The sequence below is a fragment of the Sebastes umbrosus genome, chromosome 14 (assembly GCF_015220745.1).
Source record: "Sebastes umbrosus isolate fSebUmb1 chromosome 14, fSebUmb1.pri, whole genome shotgun sequence".
NCBI lineage: Eukaryota > Metazoa > Chordata > Actinopteri > Perciformes > Sebastidae > Sebastes > Sebastes umbrosus.
The window spans coordinates 25,734,301-25,749,196 of record NC_051282.1 but is presented as its reverse complement, the minus strand read 5'-3'; the positions used below and the strand labels follow the sequence as shown (position 1 = coordinate 25,749,196).

At 43.5% G+C, this 14,896-nt stretch overlaps 1 protein-coding gene across 6 annotated transcripts in view; it reads right to left on the bottom strand.

Annotated features, from left to right (window-relative positions):
- Positions 1-661: 661 nt before the first annotated feature.
- The window catches only part of LOC119501347 (BAH and coiled-coil domain-containing protein 1), a 78,088-nt gene continuing 63,853 nt past the window's right edge, over positions 662-14,896 (bottom strand). For 3 of the 6 annotated variants that reach the window (XM_037791669.1, XM_037791667.1, XM_037791672.1), the window contains 14 exons: positions 14,389-14,623; positions 14,075-14,269; positions 11,939-12,112; positions 11,521-11,804; positions 10,569-10,649; positions 9,970-10,102; positions 9,765-9,879; positions 8,641-8,716; positions 6,252-6,360; positions 6,021-6,137; positions 5,762-5,923; positions 3,859-5,102; positions 3,108-3,344; positions 2,609-2,818 (listed from right to left, as the gene is read on the bottom strand). In XM_037791669.1, coding sequence (XP_037647597.1) covers positions 2,609-2,818; positions 3,108-3,344; positions 3,859-5,102; positions 5,762-5,923; positions 6,021-6,137; positions 6,252-6,360; positions 8,641-8,716; positions 9,765-9,879; positions 9,970-10,102; positions 10,569-10,649; positions 11,521-11,804; positions 11,939-12,112; positions 14,075-14,269; positions 14,389-14,623 — 3,372 coding nt within the window. Of the gene's footprint in view, positions 2,819-3,107; positions 3,345-3,858; positions 5,103-5,761; positions 5,924-6,020; positions 6,138-6,251; positions 6,361-8,640; positions 8,717-9,764; positions 9,880-9,969; positions 10,103-10,568; positions 10,650-11,520; positions 11,805-11,938; positions 12,113-14,074; positions 14,270-14,388; positions 14,624-14,896 lie in introns of all 6 variants that reach the window. The other 3 variants (XM_037791668.1, XM_037791671.1, XM_037791670.1) reach the window with 3 other exon arrangements.

Below are 14,896 nucleotides of genomic sequence, written 5' to 3'. Positions count from 1 at the left end.
ATACGTTTGCATAAAGCAGCATATTTGCCCACTCCCATGTTGGTAAGAGTATTAAATACTTGACAAATGTCCCTTTAAGGTACATTTTGAACAGATAAAAAATGTGCGATTAATTTGCTATTAATCACGATTAACTATTTGAATCGGTTGACAGCCCTAGTTTATATCTGTGGAAGATATTTGACGTTTGGTTCTCACTTCTAACAAGGCTTGTGAGCCAATAGTAAAACAGAGTTGGTATTACGTGGTATTAGTGTGGAAAAAACGGATAAATGTCTGAGATTGACGGTAAGCACCTGGCAACGACTTGTTATGAAGTAAATGCAATGGAACGTGAGAGGGAGAATGGGACATCTAGTGGCTGAATGTTAACAAGTTATCAATAGCACCTTTAAAAACACCAATAAATCTACCTTAGACATTTGTGGAAAAACGTACCAGTGCACTGGCACTATAGTCTGTTCTTAAAACATTGTCTCTTTGGTATAATTATGTGTCTGTTTGTCCCATTCGGATGAGAAAATTAAATGTATTCCATCTTTCAAAAGCATTATCTTAGTCATTGCAAAATGGTTTAACATAAATGTGTTGATGGGGAAATGGGCAGGTGCAGTGAGATGAAGAGGACACAGCCAGAATAATACAAATTAATTCACAGAGGTTTGCGGATGAGAAGAATCCAGTGTTGCTTTATTTCTTTTTCACTAGATGGCCTCTACAAGACCAGTTTTATTTAAGAAATGCAAAATGCGACATCACACCAAGAAAAACAATAATGTCACATTCTCATAAAGCGCTCTTGGCATGAACAAACAGCAACATTGACAATAAATAAAATGTTGGCGAACAAAATAAAACTTTGTGAACAAAGAATACTCAGGATTGCATATCAAATAAGACAAAAAAAAATAGATAAAATGTACTTGGCACAAATTAAATAAGTAATTTTCAGATTGAGTGAACCTACTCTATGTCCATTGCTTTGTGAATCTGATTGTCCTTCACAGTTAGCATCGAGTATGTGCGTGTACTGTACAAAATAGACACAGATGGCTGATGAAACTAAAATAGACTCATTCCAACAAATTGTCAGTACTCAACATCTTACTTTGTCAGTACCTTGACCTTCATAGTCACACTCCCAGGTGGCCTTTTTCTGCATATGTTTGCACTAAACAAAACTGCAGGTACATGTGCAAGAAACCATTGTCACAATGCAGAGCCAATATATATGCACATAGTGGAGGACAAATATTCTATAAGTTACCAGTGATTTCTGATTTGAGTTCAGTACAGGTGCTTGACACATGTTAAATTTAAATAAAAGGAAATAAAGATATTAAAAGACACTTTGGTATTTCGTAGGTGCTGAACTATGCATTCATTTAAACACATTTCCAGACCCCCTCTTGTTCTAAATTGATTTGTGTGGACATGATTATAGTGATGCCAGGACACTCGTCACACACAAATATTGTGTCAAAATGTTATATCATCAATCTTAAATCATTTTTGACCCGTGATTGCAGTCCAGTGGGATCTGCCTTGTGATGATGACCAACTGAGAGGTACATAAATAAAAAAAAAGGTGTTTTTTAAAATAGGATAACAAAAAATGCAAAGTAACAGAACACTTTTTTTTTTTTGACGAAAAGCCACTTGACCTATTTTTTTAAACAGGATGACCCCTCTCTCTCAGAAAGTGAGTCTTAAAACCTGTTAAAGACTAAATCCTTCTTTCTTTGTTTGTGCTCTGTCTCCGTCTGTCTCAGCAGGGCATATGCAGTGCAACACTAACATCTCCAATCTTGACTTCCCAAAGCAAAAGGAAAAAAAACAAAAAAACGACGTAATGTATTCTACACCCATATAAAAATAAATCAATCGCAAACATGGAAAGATACATCTCATATATATACAATAAACTCCTATATAAAATAGCTTTTATGTACATATAGACAACAGACGACAATACAATAATTGACCTGTACAATGTACACCTGAACAGTTAAGACAGGCGAGAGGTACTGAAGTGTATGGCTTGATTGGGAAACAAATTGAAAAATATTTACAGACATCAACTTTACATCCTTTACATGTTTTCAACTTCCCTGGAATGAAGAGGTCTTAAGGGAGACCTCACTTTCGTTTCCATTCCCTTAGGTAAGGCTACCTTTAAAAGAATTGGTCCGCAGAGACGATTCAGCCTCGTGATACTTTGCACAGTCAAACGCACTCTCAGCTCTCCTTTGGTGACACGTGATAGGAGCTGGAAGTCCTAAAACCATTTATGAAGCCGTCTATCACATGGATCCGTTAAAAAAGAGACGATCGAAACGCCACTCGTTACATTTTGCGACGCCCAGGAAGACCCAGACTTTCTTCTATTCTTCTTGAAAGAATCAACCAGTTACGGACATCCCCTTCACTTCCACAAAGGTAAGACGCCTATATAGACTCCAGTGTGTAACCCCTCAGACAGCCCTGCTGTGGTGCTGACATTTAGTCCATGGGTCCTTGAGGCATACCCAAGGACGCCAGGCTGGAGGGTCTTGTGGGTAAAGTCATGGACTTTTATCCTTCCTTCAGTAGTGTCCTCATTGGAGGTTCAGCACAAGATGGAAACTCCTGCAGTAGTGACCAGCTGACCGGCGGTGGGGTCATACGTCCCGGCCAGGTAGTAAAGGTCTGGGGAGGTACTGTTCGGCTTCTGATTGTGAGTCAGACACTCGTACTCCTCCCTGCTCACCACCTGGCACTTATGAGAGATTGTCTGGACGTCATTCTCATCCTCGTGACACGACTGGTACAGAGCATGCTGCATGGACAGGGAAAAGACAGGGTAAGTTGCATCGTTAGATTTATGAATAGGGCTGGGTGATATGGCCAAAACCTTCTATCACGATATATGTTATTTTATATCTCGGTAATGATATATATCACGATATGCACATGGTAAAGTCTATTTTAAATTCCATAAATTAACATATTGAATTATCGCCCAGCCCTTTGAGCCAACAAAGAAAGAATAATTGTCATAGGAAAGTTCCATAAACTACAAATGATTTTACAGTCGCCATAAACTCATAACCTCCATCACGGCTCACCTTGCCATCTCGATGCCTCTTGCCGAGCTTGGTCTCTTCAGGGTGGTAAAACCACTTGACTTTGACCACCATGCTGGAAGTCCAGGATTCCCAGAAGTTCTCTATTCGACCGACGTATGGGAGGTTCGGGCGTCCAGCTGAGAGGAACACGGCACAATCTCCCACTTGCACCGTGTCTCTGCCTCGCACAATGGCCTTATAGAAAAGCTTCCTGGCTTTGCCCTTTAGACCTCGCCGCTGTGGAAAAGACAGACACTTGATGATTATTATTATTACCTCTCTTGACGTCTAGTGCTTTAGTATTCTCAGCTAACTGAGCTGATATTATGAAAGTGAAAAAGGACAAATCTTTGCTACATTTCCATTTAGTTGTCAAGCGAATTTTAAGCAAACTTTGAAATGTCGCAAAAAAAGAAATGCAAATAAGGCCGATTTCTATCAACTGGTTTGAAGCGAATAAACTCGGTAACAGCGTAGTTTGGTCAGTAGTTGGCGCCATAGGCTTTGCATGTCTGTAATCCGCCAGTAAACAGAGTAGAAGAAGGAGAGGTTGCGAAACGGAAACAAAACAAGTCGACTTGGCCATCTAACCATCTACGGTAGAAAAATGGAAAGAGGTCTTTAGGACTTTTGGGTAAGGTATAATTGCTCTTTCATGTCAGCTAGTATTGGCCATGTTTCATGCTGTCTGGAGACGAAGAATGGAATCACAGCTACTGATACAGTATAAACAAGGATAGACTATTCTCACCTGTGTAGGGCTTCCTGACCACCTCCACATTTGTCGTCCTGAGAGGAACGCAGACATTTTGGGCCTCGGGATAAATGAGGTTTCATCTGGAAGCATCCTCGGTTTCTTCACAAAATCCTTGGATGGTTTCGAGGTGGAGCCGGAGCATTCTTTCCTCTTCAGGGACTTGCTGTTGGAGACCTGGTCTGGGGGGCCTCCTTTGGCATTGGAAACAGCCACAGCTTTGGCCACAAAGGAGTGCTGGTGTGACCTTGAGGAAGTGGAGGGTTCAGAGGGTTGCAGGAGCCCCCGGTGGGAAGACATACAACTCTGAAGCATCAACGTAGAACCGTCCTCATCCTCTGAGCTGTAGGAGGAGTCGTTGTCCGAGGAACACAGGCTGGAGCTGGAGAGGGAGCCTGACGAGGAGGAACTTGAAGAACCAGAAGACGAGGAGGAGACGGAGAGACGAGACAGGAAGCGGCCAGCCGTCCTTAGTCCTCCTGAGGCTGCAGCCAGTGCAGCCGCCCTCCTCCTCTCTTCCTCGTCATCTTCCAGGTCAGAGTAGGAGCTGTTACACTCTCTGTGGGAGCTGAAGCCCAAGTCGCCATATTCATCCAGACGCAGAGAATAGGAAGGCTTTCTTTGGGGTGTGGTTCCTTTCAGGAGAAGCTCCACCCTGGAGGCACCACCCTTTTTGTTGTCTTTAACCAGCAGGACTGGGTGAGAGTACGCCTCTGTCCTGGGCATACCGCTCGCATTGGTAGACCCACCTCGCAGCAGCAGAGCCTTGCCGTTCTTCGTCTTGGGGGAAGTCACTCCTTCATGATCCAACTTCACCAAGAACTCTTGTCCTGACTTCCTGCTCCTTGGCACAACGAGCTCGTCCTGCCTGCGCCGGCTCTGGCCGTACGGCCCACCTCTTTGGCCCAGAGATAATCCTGGACTCTGCCCTGTGGACTGAGTACAGAAGGAGGAGTAGCCATTTGCAATGCTGCTGAAGGAGTCCACCTCGAAGGAGCTGCTGCTGAAAAGGCCTTTGGCCGGTGTGGAGGCCATCGGCTGGGTCCTAGCTAAGGGAAACAGATCATCCGTTCCTCTCGAGGCCTTCCTGGGTGCCCCATTGAGCTGAAACAGGTTGTCGGACGACCTCTTCCTGGTGTTGCCCAACGAAGGCCAACCCAGGAAAGGTGCAGGATTTTTATTAGCATTCTCAGCCTGCTGTTGCTGCTGCTTTTGCTTTTTCCCAGAACCCTTTGGTCTCCCTAGAATAAACAAAATATACGTCATGTTTCAGCATCATTATGAAACATGTACATTTATTTGGTACTCTAAAACAGTCCAGCACAATAAGTTGTGTAAAGCCTCTGCTTTGTCTAAAATGACACATTTGGTATATTTCTCTTTGATGTAAAGGGGCAGCTATGAAATACAATTTTGTTTAAATATTTCACTCAATGTAAGCATTATAGTTTAAAAGATTTGTTGGGACAAGCACATAAATAATATATGTGATACTGTTATACAGGGGGAAAAATCATAACTTTACAGTTCTAGGTAATTTAAGGTGAAGTGAAGTAGCGCTGCAATGATTAATCAATTAGTTGTCAACTATTAAATTAATTGCCAACTATTTTGATAATTGATTAATCGGTTTGAGTAATTTTTTAAGAAAAAGAAATTCACTGATTCCAGCTTCTTAAATGTGAATATTTACTGGTTTCTTTACTCCTTTATGACAGTAAACTGAATATCTTTGAATTGTGGACCAAGACATTTGAGGACGTCATCTTGGGCATTTTGACATTTTATAGACCAAACAACTAACCGATTAATTGAAAAAAATAATCGACAGATTAATCGACAATGAAAATAATCGTTAGTTGCAGCCCTAAAATGAAGAGTTTCAGGGGTTTATTCTTACCTGGTCTTCTTTTGTGAATGGTTAGAGTTTGGCTGTTAGTTAAAGTGTTGATGATGTTGAATCTGTCAGAGGCTCGCTCACTGAGGGGGGCCTGCTCCAGACTAGAACTCCTCTTGGCTGTTGTCTCGCTGGATGTCAGCAGGGTGGGAGATGATTCCCCACCTATAAAGGATGAGGGCCAGAAGATTATTAGCATTTACTTACAGGTAGAGAAGACCAAGAGGGAAAATTCCCAGTTACACAGAGAGGAGACACCTACAGTGAACCTGGTATCCTGGAGGCAGGAGGCGGATGTTTTGGAGAGAAATCTTCCCTCGGTCTCCATCATCAAACTCCACCATCACTCCTGCTTGCTTCCCTTCATCAGATGAACCACCTGCAAGAAAAACACACGTCCTCAGGTGAGCAGGGAAATTAGCAAAAAACAGATTGTATGTACGACTTAATATATAGCTGAAGATAGAGAGGATAGAAGAAGCTGTTGTCTCACCTCTGCGAACGTAGCCTGGGTATAAGCAGCGGGAGCGTTCGCTCCAGTAAGTGCACACCCTGGTTCCTTCACTGAGCACAGTCTCCGACTCCGGCCGCACATCCAGGACCTGAAGGCCAGACCAAAACATAATTAAGATTCATTACAGGCTGGACACACACAGACATGCATGCATACACACTCACACACTCACACACACACACACACACAGTCACACATGCAAACAGTGTGTGAGCCACAGAGCATTGTGCATGGGCAGCCACTGTGCCACATTTCCAAGCGGCACTTATCTCATGCCAATGTGCCAGTCAGGGCTGAAAAGAGCGGAAGCCATGATGCAGTAAATCCTGACTTGCTGAGTAATACTAAAGAGGGCCTGAATAGGGGGCTTGTGATTGCAGGTTGCCAGATCCTCCCTCCAACAATGCAGGCAGCCCCAGCATCCGCCACTCACTGGGGGCTCTTTCAGGTTGCTTTCATTTACTGTTGCCATAGCGAGGGACCCTTTGACTGATGAGGTGTGGATGTGGGTGTGTGTGTGTGTGTGTGCGTGCGTGGGGGAGGGAGGGAGGGAGAAGGAGCACGGTGAAAATCGGGGCATTGGTGTCAGAGTCAAATAAATGGCTTTGGGGCTAATTTAAAGAGAAGAAAGTGGAAGTATGGCATAATTAGGACCAGCTGCTATCTGATGAGTGTTTAAATAAGACTAAAGTGCTTTGTGTAGAACTGCCGGGAGAATCGGTGTGAGGGAGCCAGAAGGAGGAGACGAGTGATCGGACTAATACATGTGTGATCTTCCACCGCAGAACAACAGGCACCTGATGAACGCTGGTCTCGTGGACAGTTAGATGCTACGGTAACGCCTGGCCAATAGGGAGATACACTGTTACTGTAATACCTATTTCTCACCTCAGAAAGAATTCGCCTCAGTTTTTTAGTAAAATGAGAAGGTTTGTGACCCGGCAGCCATGTTGAGATCAGTTGAGGAAATACCAAGCAACGCCCACCAGCCGGAGCAAACTTTCTCATTTTACAGCTAAACAGTACACTACAAGATGCTTCTGAAAACATTTGAGGTGAGAAATAGGCATTACAGTAACAGAATATTGATTCATATTTGATCAGCACTGCCTAGTTTGACCGTTTGATTGGCGAGTGATTGACAGCTGCCGCCGTTGAATGAACAGCCAATAGGAACGCTCTCTCTCTGAAATGACCTGTGATTGGCCAAAGTCTCCCGTCACTGGCTAGATTTTTTTTTAAAGCCTGAAAACAGAGCCATGAGGAGGTGCAGAAGTCTTTCGGGACACTTGAATTACAATATGCTGAAAGGTTATTATGGATTTTTTTGCCCGATGATGCCAAAAACATTCCACCTACAGCAGGTTTAATCCAAGGCACAATCACACCAGTTAAACTCTGCTCTACTCCTCCAGGATCATCATCTCTGGAAACTCCATTGTGTGCAAACACAATGTCCTGCGCCCTGTTTGGCAATAGTGAACAAGACTTGTGTCCACAGTTGGAGAAGATGTGGGTATGATAGCTTTACTTTAGAGACCAGCATCCTCTCAGTGAAGAAATGGGATAAAGTTCACCTGCTGCAGTAAACACTAAAACTCCATTCTGGATGCAGAGCACACCAGGAAGCACGTTACCTAAATGCAAATGAACACCAGCCAAGAATGTGCTGCGGTTTTCTACAATGTATAATTATGTCTCATTACATGGATGACTAAAACTGTAATTGTATCTTTACATGAGTGAGAATTACAAATCCAAACGGTCTTGTGGTTTAGGTAAAAGAAAAATCTGCACCACCCCAGGAGCAACTGAAAAAAACTATTTTATTGTGAAATATATATATATATATATATATATATATATATATATATATATATCTTCTAATAGCTGGATAGCCCTACACTTTTGGATCATCATTAGCTTCTCATCATATTGATCAGACCCTTTAAACAACTTGTTGCTTCGGCAGCAGTAGGGGTGTAAAGTTCATGTCATCTTCCATTTAAACTCCCAAAAAGTGAATGGATCCAGGTGTTAGTGGGATTATCCCACCCACCCACACACAGAGCTGGGTTTAACAGACATCCACAGACACACACAAACCCAAAGATCCTGCCTCCCATATGTTCATGTGCATCTAAGAGCTTTAAATGGCCTCTATGACCCTGAGAGACAGTCAAGGGAGGTTTAAAGAGGGAAAACGAAGGGACTGGCAGAGCTACAGAGAGGCTGGAAGCCTATGGAGAATTGCTGAGTGTGAGACGGATGTTTAAGAGAAATAGAAGTGTTGAGTGACCCAGAAGACCAAGCAACTGATGGTTCTTCCTGTAACAAAGAGTGTTTTAGTGCAGCGGGGTGAACTTACAGCTTCCTGTAGCAGCTGCTCCAATGAATAGATTCTTGGGCGGTTTCCTCTTTCACCGTAGATAACAATGCTGAAGCTAGAGGAAAAAAAGCACAGCGGAGAGAGAGATACATTTTTTCAGATGCTTGTATTATGCTCGCCTGGCCACATGTCATATATTACTCCCACTCTGCTGTTGTTAAAGCGCCTTTCTGCTGCCTGAGCCGGAGGAGCCGTATTGATACTCAGAGCGAGGTATGGGACGATGTGAGGTTTGGAAGGTAAGGTAGAAAGACATGAGGAGAGATATATAAAAAAGAGGCAAATACTTGTGATAACTTTTACTCTTTTCATGCTAAATTCCTCTTTTCATGATCCAGAAGATGCCTACCCGATAAACCTTGTATGCATGATTTCTTTTATGGTGTGTTGATGTCTGGAAGGATGTGTTAGCCTCAAGGATTATTAATTAATTTGATATCCAACCACTTCTAGCCACGTCTCAGCTTCTACATAGAAATGCCACTTTGTGCAAGGTTTAGTGCAGAATGAACAAAAAGGCGTAATCATGTCATGGTAATTTGATAGACTGAAGTAATCTAAGGACCCTTTCACAACCTCCAAGTGACTTTTCCGTTTGATTTGTTTCTAGTGTGATACATATTTTTGTACTGTTCGGACTTTCGGACCAGTTACAGGAAGTTCTGGCAGGCTATCGTCATGTTATAAGAGTAGCGTAGCTCCTTTAAAAGGAGCAGTGTGTAGGATCTGGCGGTATCTAGCGGTGAGGTTGCATATTGTGACCAATTGAAGCCTCTATCGTGTACCAAAAGTGTAAGAGATCTATGGTGGCTGATAAGAAAATGAGAATGTCTCTCTATTGAGCCAGTGTAGGACGTTCGAAGCAGATCCAGTGCATGTGTGTGTGGGACGTGAGTGGTGAAGCACGAGAGAGAGAGCGGCGGCGACGGGAGCTAGTAACTTTATCGACTCTAGCCCAAGCAGGAAAAGTTTGATTTGTTTTGGTTTGGTTTGTCCTTTGCGTTAAAAGTGCTTTAACTTTAACAGCCCTAAAAAGAATCTGATTGAGGTATTTAAATGACATATCAGTGACTGGTCACTTGAGCCACGTCACGTGTGCTTACATGTCTGGGAGCTCCAGTGTGTGGACCCTGGCAGCGTATAGAAGCTCATCCTCCTTGGAGATCAGCACCTTCAGTCCATCAGTTAGGAGCTCTTTGGTCAGGATACAGTTAGGAGCTGCATAAGGAAAAAGCAAACATCACATTTAATTTTTCATCACTGAAACTATCTGCTGCTGTCGCGAGATATCCAGTGTTATCTTCTCACCTTCAGGGCTTCTGTTGCTGCATGAGCGGCTGCTCTCCTCCTCCTCTTCTTCTGAGAAGCTGCTGCCGTCCATCTGAAAGCCCTCATCGGCCGCAAAGCTCTCCAACAGCAGACTCACCGCTCGTCCCTTTGGCTGTAAAACATAACAGAAGGGACGCACAGAAGAATAAATGGATGCAGGGATGGATAAAAAAAATTAAAACGTGGAGATGGAAAGTGTGATAGAAGAAAGAAGAAATTGTTTAGCATGCTCCTCAAAGTAGCAATTATCCACAGGGGACTTCACAGCGCCTGTACTAGCTCCTATCAGTAGCCGTTTTTTCACTCTGTCACAGCAGAAGGTGTGAGCCGCCCCCTTCCCACATCTCCTCTCCCATCCTCTCCTCCTCTAAGATTACTCAGCAGGAGGTTGGGCTATGTGCGATGTGCTAAGTACTTTTAATAGTTCTACTGTAACGGTCCTCAGGGTGAGAAATCTAGGACAGTAAGACATCACCACAAATGTTAATAGAATGTATGAAGACATTTTTTTGTAGAATTGGATTCTGTTTGGTGGTTTCATGAGTGAAGATTGAGTGCTTTTTGTATTTGTCTAGTACCTGCTGGTCTTTGTTCATTCGTACTCTGCTGCTCTCCTCGCTCTGTGAAGGCGGCGCCCCAACTGACCAGCAACTTCTCCTCTGTTGAAGTCGACATGAGGAGGAACAAGATGAGTGGTGAGAGACTCCACAAGCACTCTGGTTATGGTCCCAGTTTGTGCACATAAATCTTCAAAAATAATCGTTTATTTGCAGAAATGTTTGCACAATTTGAGTCCCTATGACGGCATGTTAGGGCCATTGTAGGTAAAAAATAATAATTACGGAGCTGGGTGAGAGGGGTAATATTCAGAGAAAAGAAAAAATACAAATTTGCAATATTAAAGTCATAAATTTATGAGAAAAAAACTTGGATATTCTCTCCGATTAAAGTGGAAAATTTACAAAAAAAAAATCACAAATTTGTGATATGAAATCCTAAATTTACGAGAAAAACTTGGTAAATTGAGCGATGCAAAGGTCCTGAAAGATACATATATGCGTTTCTTTCACATTTTCAATGTGTTTTTTTATATTTTTTATTTATTTATTGTTCAAAATTATTTTTATTTATTTTTAGATTATCTAAGATTATAATTTTTTAAGATTTTTTTTTATTTTATAATTTATTTGACTTTTTAATCTCGCAAATTTGTGAGTTTTTTTCTTGTAAATTTGCCACTTTAATCTCAGAATATATCAAAGTTTTTTCTCGTAAATTTATGACTTTATAATCTTGCAAATTTATGCATTATTTATTGTAAATTTGCCACTTTAATCTCAGAGAATATCCAAGTTTTTTTCTCGGAAATTTATGACTTAAATCTCAGAAATTCAGATTTTTTACTCTGAATATTACGGTCCTCCCCCGGCTCCATATATATATATTTTTTTTTACCTACTAATACACTGTTGTAGAATTATTAATTCAGGGGCAGATATTTATGATATAACATAAATACTTTCCACTAACCTTATTGATTGCTCCTCTCAACATGGTGCTCTTGCGGGTCGCCCTCTTCAGCCTCTCACTGGTGGTCGGGAAGGTGGCCAGTCCCATGCTCCTCCGGTAGCGGCTGCCTCTCGTCCCCAGGCTGCCCCACCGAGGCTCCTTAGACCTGGGCCCACACGGCCTTCTGACCCCTTCGGTCCGGTGATCTTCGCGTCGGTTTTTGCCTGCAGTGGCCAGGCCCAGCCTACAGGGAGGCTTCTTCCTCACTTTGACCTCGCCTTCCGCTCCAGACAGACTCTGGGAGCCTGTGTGGTTCAATTAGAGAAACAGATTTAGACCTCGCTAACAAGCAAGAAGGAGAAACACAAAACAGATGCTTCCCATGAAGATGTGGGGCAGCGTTGTTGACTCGTGAATCAGTTTCAAAGGACAGTCTCACCATAAAGCTCCTGTCTCTGTTTTTTGTTCCTGGCTTTCTGGTTGGCCTCCAGTTTTACAACAGACGAGGGACTCGGATCTGTCACGGAGGAGCTACAAGTGACGTCTCTGGGGGGTTGGGCTCTGTAGTCTTGACCTTCATCGGTATCATAACTTCCTTCTTCTTCTTCATCGTCTAATGGAGACAGCAAACAATACAGCATTGAGACTGTTAGTTAGGTTTTATGAACTTCTTATCGAATCCTTCTCTTTAAGTCATTACAAGCCAGCCAAGTTCTTTAACTGACTCCCCATCATTTCACAGGCACTTCATTAGCATTTAAGTAAATAGTTTAACTGTTCATAGAAGTGATGTATGAAGTGCTTTGCCTCGGTGGTATTTCCTGGTGTGAACCCACATACTACAGAGCGAATGAGCAAGGGAGTGTGGGAGTGAGTTTGTGTGTGTTTGTCGCTGCACTTTCTCAAGCAGCTCTTTGACCCAGTCTGCTGGTCTCCAGGGCTGTCAGAGCCTCTCACAGGCAAGTGTCCACAGCTGTGGCTGCACATCGAGCCCAGACCGGCCGACGAGGCCGATCACTGAGGTGTCGACTGTCTGTGTGCACAACCTCCCCCCCGTCCGTTACGAGACATTCATCAACACCTATTCACTCACCTTTGACTGCCTTTAAAGTGATTTACACATTAACAAAAGGCACACTGGATTTAAAGCAGCAGTAAGTAGTATTGGAGCAAATATGATTAAAATTTCTTTTGTAAAATGGTCACTATGTCCTGACAGTAGTGCATGAGACAGGTATTCTGAGGATAATCATGTGCCTCTGTGTCCTCCGGTGCTTCTAATGGCAAAAATATGCTGCCTACTCCCACTTTAAGAGGACACTGGGTTCTCTGTGTTAGTGATACTAACAATATGTCAAAGGGTTGTTGCTTTATTTTTAACTTGAAACAGGTCAAATGGGCTTGATGCACTGCAGCCCTTTGTTTTCTGTAGCATTTTATTTCTGTGTAGGGTCAATGTTTATAGAGTCTTTTGAAGAACCGAAAATACCCTCGACATGTGGCTGTTTCTCACTTTCATAGCTAGCCAATTAGAAGTCTCCGGTTCACCACACTTGTCTGTATTTGTAGGAGTGAAGCAGAGAACCCAAAAGTCAACAGCATGAACATAGGAAAACATGCAAACAGAGAGGGTCGAGGCCATGAATCACACTCAGGTCTTTCTTACTGTGAGACGACACCGTTTACCGCTGAGCCATAATGAGTGGCTGTGGCCAGTTTCATTACCGTTTCGACCGCAGGGACTTTCCCCCGGATCTAGGAACCTTTTGAGGAACTCAATCGCGGTTCGACCGCAGGGACCAGGGTCTAAATTGGTTGAGCGTTCCAATACCCATACTACTATACTATTTAGTATGCCGGAAAAAGATTTATTATGTCCCAGTATGTCAAATACAGTATGCCAAAAATACCAGGATGTCCTACTACATCCGGTCGCATTTTGCAGTATGCAAGTCTGCATGTTTTTCTCATTATTCTGACCCACAATCCTGCAGATATATGGGCAAGGGGGGTCGAAGTTCAAGGAGCAAAGTTATGACAAAGTACTATGTCCCAATTGTATGCATACTGCATGCAACAGTACGCACTTTGTAAGGGCAGCTGCGGTACTAAAAGTAAAAATAAAAAGTATGCGATTTGGAACGCACCCTAAGTACCGGGGACATTATACGGGGCCGTTTCAACCCCCAAAAAAGGCCCTGGTCGGGGGTAGTATTTTCTGAAAGTACAGGAACTTTCGGGGTGTGGTTTGCAGGTATGACCATCGCTGATTGGTCAAACACACACACAGTGTCGCTGCTTCAGCTGTACCGCTTCATTCATAAAACAAGGAAGTACTCTAGTATTGATTTAGGACCATTTCATGAGGGGGTAGAGCATTTCTCTTTGCTTGATAACATTAAAAGTAAAGTTAGGCTCTGCTGTCGGCCTCCCGACTCATTTTAATTAATTCGAGAGGGATAGAGGAACCTTTTAGTTCTTTGAAAAGTAGTCCTGGGAATAAAATTACCAGGAACTTCTTGACGGAAACCTGCATCACTGTGTGAGTCTCATAACCAGCTCTCAGTGGCCTCACCTTGATCAGAGGAGTCACTCTCTGCAGGGGAGCTCTCCCCCTCCTCCAATGCCTCCCGCCTCTTGCCACGGAGAACCCTTGCTCTGGGCTGGCTCAGATGGGATGAGCCCTGCGACAGCGTGGTGGATCCCTTCTTACGTCCACGGCGCACCAGTCCAGTCCAGCTCTCTTGGGGGCCACTGTCAACACTGGCTGCTGAGAAAGTTTGCAAAAACCAATCACACATCTAGGTTAAGAATGGGGCTTTAGGGAACAGCGCTGTGCTTATTAAAAACAAAACAGCACGAGGCACAATCAATACTGCCAGTGTCTACCTGTGTCACTTTGTCCCCCAGACTCTCGCCTGGACTCGGCTTTGCTCGTGCCCTGGCTTCTGTGTCCGTGCTTGGGGTTGGAGTTGCAGGGCGAAACCTCCTTGTCCCTGGAGCCCGTCCCTGAGAGAATCTTTTTACCCTGGGCTTTCTGTTTGAGCTGAGTCACATCAGCGGCCAGTTTGGAGCCGAGCATGCTGTGAAGACTGCTTTTTCTGCAGCCCTGTGCTTTTATCTGCTGCAACAGAGAGAGATGAGAGAGAGCCAGTTACACTCCCGGTCACAGCAGTGTGCGAAAGCATCAGAACGTCAGAGGGAGAGGGCTCTCGTTTGCTCGCACACAGAGAAGAAAAGGGAACAGTAGAAGCCCCAATGAAAAAGATATTAATATGGAGAGCAGAGGATTTGACTCCTGAGGGTAGCACCTAATTAGAAATAGTGTGCAACAAAGGAACATATCAAACGCAAAGAAACAAAGAGTGGCCTCTTTCATTTCTAGTTGCGTAGAGGA